Source organism: Phocoena phocoena, chromosome 13 (genome assembly GCF_963924675.1).
Source record: "Phocoena phocoena chromosome 13, mPhoPho1.1, whole genome shotgun sequence".
NCBI lineage: Eukaryota > Metazoa > Chordata > Mammalia > Artiodactyla > Phocoenidae > Phocoena > Phocoena phocoena.
Genome location: NC_089231.1, coordinates 64,237,549 through 64,243,548, shown reverse-complemented (window position 1 = coordinate 64,243,548; position 6,000 = coordinate 64,237,549). Strand labels below are relative to the sequence as shown.

At 46.7% G+C, this 6,000-nt stretch overlaps 1 protein-coding gene across 1 annotated transcript in view; it reads left to right on the top strand.

The window, feature by feature from the left end:
- Nucleotides 1-427: 427 nt before the first annotated feature.
- Nucleotides 428-6,000, top strand: part of CRKL (CRK like proto-oncogene, adaptor protein) — a 28,224-nt gene continuing 22,651 nt past the window's right edge. The window contains exon 1 of the mRNA XM_065890445.1: nucleotides 428-738. Within this exon, the coding sequence (XP_065746517.1) occupies nucleotides 428-738 (311 nt within the window). The remainder of the gene's footprint in view (nucleotides 739-6,000) is intronic.

Below are 6,000 nucleotides of genomic sequence, written 5' to 3'. Positions count from 1 at the left end.
ATTTTGTTGCTGTGGCTCTTGGGAGCTGGCTGGGCGAAGCGGATCTGGCGGCGCGGCGCTCCCGGGGGTCCGGTGCTTGGCTTGGCCTCGGGGCTCGGTGCGGAGCGGCGGGGGCGCGGGGCCGGAGCGCGCCGGGTCAGGAGTGTCGACCGGAGGGTCCCGGTTGGCCTCTGCCGCGCTTGGCTTCACCGCCGCGACCCGGCTGGGCCCGCACCCCCGAGCCGGCTCGTTCCGTGAAGCGGCCCCGGAGCAGGCGGGCGGTGCGGAGGATGCTGCGGGCCCGCGGCCGCGAGGAAGGTGCCGGCTCGGCCCAGTAGGCGCGCGGTGAGCCAGAGGCCCGGCCCGGCCCGGCCCGCAGACGGTTCGGGCGGAGCGTCCAGCGCAGGCAGAGCAGCCCCGGCCCGCCCGGCCCATCGCCCGGCCCGCCATGTCCTCCGCCAGGTTCGACTCCTCGGACCGCTCGGCCTGGTACATGGGGCCCGTGTCTCGCCAGGAGGCGCAGACCCGGCTCCAGGGCCAGCGCCACGGCGTGTTCCTGGTCCGCGATTCGTCCACCTGCCCCGGGGACTACGTACTGTCCGTGTCCGAGAACTCGCGGGTGTCTCACTACATCATCAACTCGCTGCCCAACCGCCGCTTCAAGATCGGGGACCAGGAGTTCGACCATCTGCCGGCCCTGCTGGAGTTCTACAAGATCCACTACCTGGACACCACCACGCTCATCGAGCCGGCGCCCAGGTGCGCGGAGGGCGTGTGCGGGCGGGGGTCGGGGCTGGACCCGTGGCCCCCTTTTCGGAACCGGGTTACTTTCCGGAGGGCATTCCGAACCGAAGGCAGTGTCAGGATCTGGGTCATTGTTGATGAAGGGGTGCGTCTTAAATGTGTTGAGTTGCGGGTGCCTAGTTGAAAATGGACGCTTTTTGCCTTCGTTACGTTCTTGGTTTAATTACCCTACTAAAGCAGAATTTTGTTGTTGTTTTTGAAACCCTTTTTGGGCCACGGATTGAGACTCTGAAGCTAGCTTACCCTCCCCCCCCGCCCCGCAAGCACACACGAGTTTGCACACCTTTCAAGGTTTTTGAACTCCATCCAGGTTAAGACCTCCTGGACTGCAGCTTTTGGAACACTGGGCAGATGAAAATGCTTTAGCGTTTAGAAACAAATACCTTTAACTGTGAAATACCAGAACTATATATTGATACCCTGGTGCCAAGTTTGAAATAACCTAGGCATCTATTTTATAATACATTAATTACAAAAATTGTAAAAGAAGGTGCGTTGGCTTCAACGAAGACTTTTTTTTTTTTAACAGTTTCCCCCCAAGCTGGACCATCCATAGACTGGAAATCCATTTGGTTAAATTCCAAGGAGGAATGAGGCTAGAATGTTACTAAGGGAATTTTTTTGAATGACACTCATCTTAATTCTATCTTACTTGAATTTCAGATGTACTTTTTGTGTTAAGTTTAATGACTTAGTATCTATTTTAAAGTTAACCCAGAGTGACACCGATCATTAGGCATCCTCTTTTCATTTGATTATTTGCCTTAATCAGTATTTTGCTAGAGGTTTCTTTTATTTAAATTACGCCAAATTTGAGCTGAAGAGATTGCCTAGAATTTTAAAAGTAAAAGGTATTTCACTGCCCAGTTGATTTCTTAAACATTTGTTTAAAAAGGACAGATTTTTCAGGATGAGGTGTTTCTGACTTTACAGATTTTCTGACAGGATTCTACTCTGAGCTCTAAACACTAAAAGGTATTATATTAATTAAGGAGCACCCACTGGACGCCTCAGCGTTGCTTCTGTGGAATAGAGATAGAGAAGGAACAGCATGACAGTGGAATGACTTTGAGGTTAACTGCAGAACTAAATGGATTTTAAAAACTGGTGAGAAAGTGATTATAAATCAGATAGTGTATAACGAAGACCTAGACACGAAGAAGAATCTGATTGGTGAAACCTCCAGGTCCCGGAAGATACTGGTGACTGGAGTCAACTTTCAGCACATGTAATTCCAATATAAGGGATTGGAGAGACTCTTAGAACCCACAGTAATGAGATATTAAATACGTTTAAGTAAATTACTTACCTAGCTTGTGGAGGTGAATTATATCATTAATTTTAGGCATTTAGCATGCCATGTTGTGTGCCAGGTGTGTGCACTTTGAGGTGACAGGTACTATAGTGCAGCTGTGAGTGAATAACTAGATCCCCTTCTGGGTGGAGAAAAAGGATTGTGCTGCAGCGGCTTCCCGCAGAAACGACCCCAAACTTCCCCTTCGGGCGTCTTCCCAGGTGCCCTTGTAACTTTGTGAGTGTGGTGCCTGCCCTCACCCCTCTCATCCTCCTTCCCGGGAGCCAGCCCTGCACGCCCATGCACACCTGCGGGCCTTCGTTTGACTGCTGGCCCTCCGTGGAGCACCTCCCTCCACCGGTTCCTCACCTGCGGAAATCCTCCCTGTGGTGCTGGGGCCTTTACCTGACCCCCTTGAGTTCAGCCTTGATTGTTTCCCCTCTGTGCCCTCTGCCCCAGGCATTTTGCTGTAGTTTAGTTTTTCCTTTTCCCTGCTGTCTCCAAGGGCTGTCACAGTGCTGGTTGAATCAGATCCTGGCTGGATTTACTTTGTCACAATAAATCTGGATTGCCTCTCCTGAGGATTTGGTTGATGTGTTACCTACTGTAGGAGACTACACCAGGCAAGCCTTGGCCAAATGCAGAAATCAGGGCGATGCATTTTCACACCCCAGACAGGATAAATAAAGTGGTTTAGCTTTTTTAGGCCTCAAAACTGAGCTTCTGAAGCCAGAGTTTCATGCCCCTTGGCTAATAGTTCTTTTGGGGGGTCTGTTTTGCTTAGTGAAAGGTCACAACTGTATGACTTCCTCAGAATTTAAGGACTGGTGCTTGTTTTGTGCTAGTCTGATCTTTTTTATTGGAATGTTCCTTAACTTTTAATTTTATATTTTTATTCAAATATTACAGGAGAATTATGTTCCAGTGATAGGTATTGGGAAAGAGGGGTGACAGACATGCTTTCTTTGTCATGGAACTTAGATTTTAGTGGAGGAGACAGACAGAAAAGTAGAAAAATAAAATACTACAAGATTTGTGAATGCTATGAAGGAAATCAATCTAGGCTGAGAGGATCTAGTAGAAGGGACTTACCTGAGCTGGTGAGGTCAGAGAAAGCGTGAAACTGCAGAAGGGAGGAGGAGCAAGGCTTGGGCGAGGAGGGAGAGAGCTTATGCAAGGTTCTGGGTTGGGAAAGACAGCAATGTGATGTGAGTGTGGCTCTGAGATGCAGATCTAGAAGAGTTTGGACAGGTAATGGTCAAAGGCAGGAAATTGGGTGCCGTGGAAGGGGTTTGAAGCCAGGAAGTGACCTGAGGCTGTTACTGCAATCCAGGTCAGAACGATGGTGACTGATGAGTCGCCCATCTGTCCATCATAGAGACATTATGTAGACTGAGTGATGGCTGTGGTTTGAAAATAAGTTGCTGGTGGGAGGGGGGATGATGGGGAAGAGAAAGGAAGAGACAAAGATGACTTGGTATATTTGTAGCTGTCTGTTCTCTGGGTTATCTTATTGTCTTATGAGTTTGTCTGTGGTATTCATTTCTGTCTTAGATTTTAAATTTAAACACGAAAGGTATATCAGTGGCTTTTGATTTTTGAATGACCCTAAAGGATTCTTTTTCTGCATATGGGTATAATTTTTATATTAAAAATCATTTGATAAACAGAAAACTTGTGGTTTTCACCTCCATTTTATTTGAGTATAAACACTTTTAAGATTCCATTTATTAGGTTATAGTTAGTATTCAGGTAGGCGCTACTGGTTTTTTTGTTTCTGTTTTAATAGAGGCTATTTCCAGTTTAACAACAGAGTGTTTCAGGTTTCTGAGTGGATTTAGTTTAGCTGTGAAATACATTTTCCTACGGTTTAGGAAATTGAAAGTGTGTTTTGCGTAGCTTGCTTTGCTTATAAAATTTTCCAGTTCTAGCTTATGTAGCTATATGATGGCTGGGAGAAAAATCATGAGAAGTAAAAGTTGAAAAACTGAGGCAAGTTGACCCATAGAGAAAACCCTGTTTTTTACTCAGCAGACATTGCTCATTGCATGTGCTGGTAATATGGAACTAACATTGACTCAGCAGTCCCTGTCATGCTCTTGAGGAGCTTCCTGGTTACTGAGACTTTATTTAAAAGGCCAAATTCATGTCATCTGAAACAGACAGTAGCTGTGGGAGGGCGGAGAAAGGATGTGCAGCCTAACCTGAGCATCCTGAGGGGACCCTCACACGTGTGCCACAGAGGCTACACCGTGGGGGACCGGAGGGTACCCCAGGTAGCATGGCCATGCCTCCCCCCACGGCCCCTGTCTGAATATTTAAGGGAACTTTTGTAATTAGGAGTAGGGGAGAAGGATTAACAGTGATTTTGATTAGCATAGAATTGGACACTGTGGATAAACCTTTGAGTTTCTTCTTACCAATAGTTTAAATCACCTAAGTTCAATTTAGATGGTATCCATAAACGTCATTACGCTGGGAATGGAGTCTCGCCCAGGTGAGAATTGTGTTCCCATGGCAAGTAAAGTGCTGATAGCCATTTGCTTTGTGACCTTTCTCTTGTTTAAGACTCAAATTCAGAGAACTTTTTATCTAAGATTTCTGCTATTGATCTGAACAGTTGGACTAGGTTCTAAGGTGCTAAGGTTCCTTCAGGCTAAAATATTTTAGTTCTTTCTAATAAGTGAAAGGGGGCAGTGGTGATTATCCTGGAGTCGGAGTTAAGGTCACAAGGAGTAAGGTGGGACCATCAGGCATGTGCAGCTGGTGGGGAACGACAGCACAGCCGAGTGTGAGCTCTGCGGTGGTGAGGCGAAGAGGCTTGGACAGCAAACCTGGTGGCACACGGGATCTCCTTGTCTGTGGAACAGATTTAACCCAGGCTTAGGGGAAATGCTCCCCTGTGTCTTGGGCATTTTAATTTTAGCAGGAATTTCAATATATTGAGGCCTACTGTATCCCAAAGCCCAATGCTAGACTCAAGTCATATAATGGAAGTAAACCACGGCCCTAGCTTTTGAGAAGCTCAGTATACTGAACAAATGAAAATAGAATACCATGGGAGCTTAAAAGCAAGGCTGGTCAACTAAAGGGTCATGCAGGGCCTGAAAGGGAAGGTGCTCTATGAACTGGTTCTTTTTTTTTTTTTAATCTTTATTGGAGTATAATTGCTTTACAATGTTGTGTTAGTTTCTGCTGTGTAACAGAGTTAATCAGCTATATGTATACATATATCCCCATATCCCCTCCCTCTTGTGTCTCCTTCCTTCCTTCCCTATCCCACCACTCTAGGTGGTCACAAAGGACCAAGCTGATCTCCTAGTGCTATGTGGCTGCTTCCCACTAGCTATTTTACATTTGGTAGTGTATATATGTCAGTGCTACTCTCTCACTTCGTCCCAGCTTACCCTTCACCCTCACCATGTCCTCAAGTCCATTCTGTACATCTGCATCTTTATTCCTGTTCTGCCCCTAGGTTCATTAGAACCTTTTTTTTTTTTTTTTTAAGATTCATATATATGTGTTAGCATACGGTATTTGTTTTTCTCTTTCTGACTTCACATGAACTGGTTCTTGAAGGATGACAACAAGTGTATGAGGTAGAAGAGGTGCTGGGAAAGGCACAGGTGTGGTTCATGTGAGTGAGGGGCCACGAGCTAGGAAGTTAAGAATGCTGAACTGTGAAGGGCCTCTGTGCTTTGTACATGAGTTTAGTAGTGGGAGCCCTCTAAAGTTTTTAAGAAGAGAACTGTCATGGTCAGTTTTATTTTTTAGAAACTGGTGTGGGCAGGGTGGTGAGAGTCTGGAGTGGGGTTAATTAAGGGCTGTTAAAGGGGAAGGGATTGTGAGAAGCTGAACTGAGATCTCTTGTGTTGGGAATATAAGGTGGAAGCCGATGACAGCCATCGCTGGGCAGTTGCCTG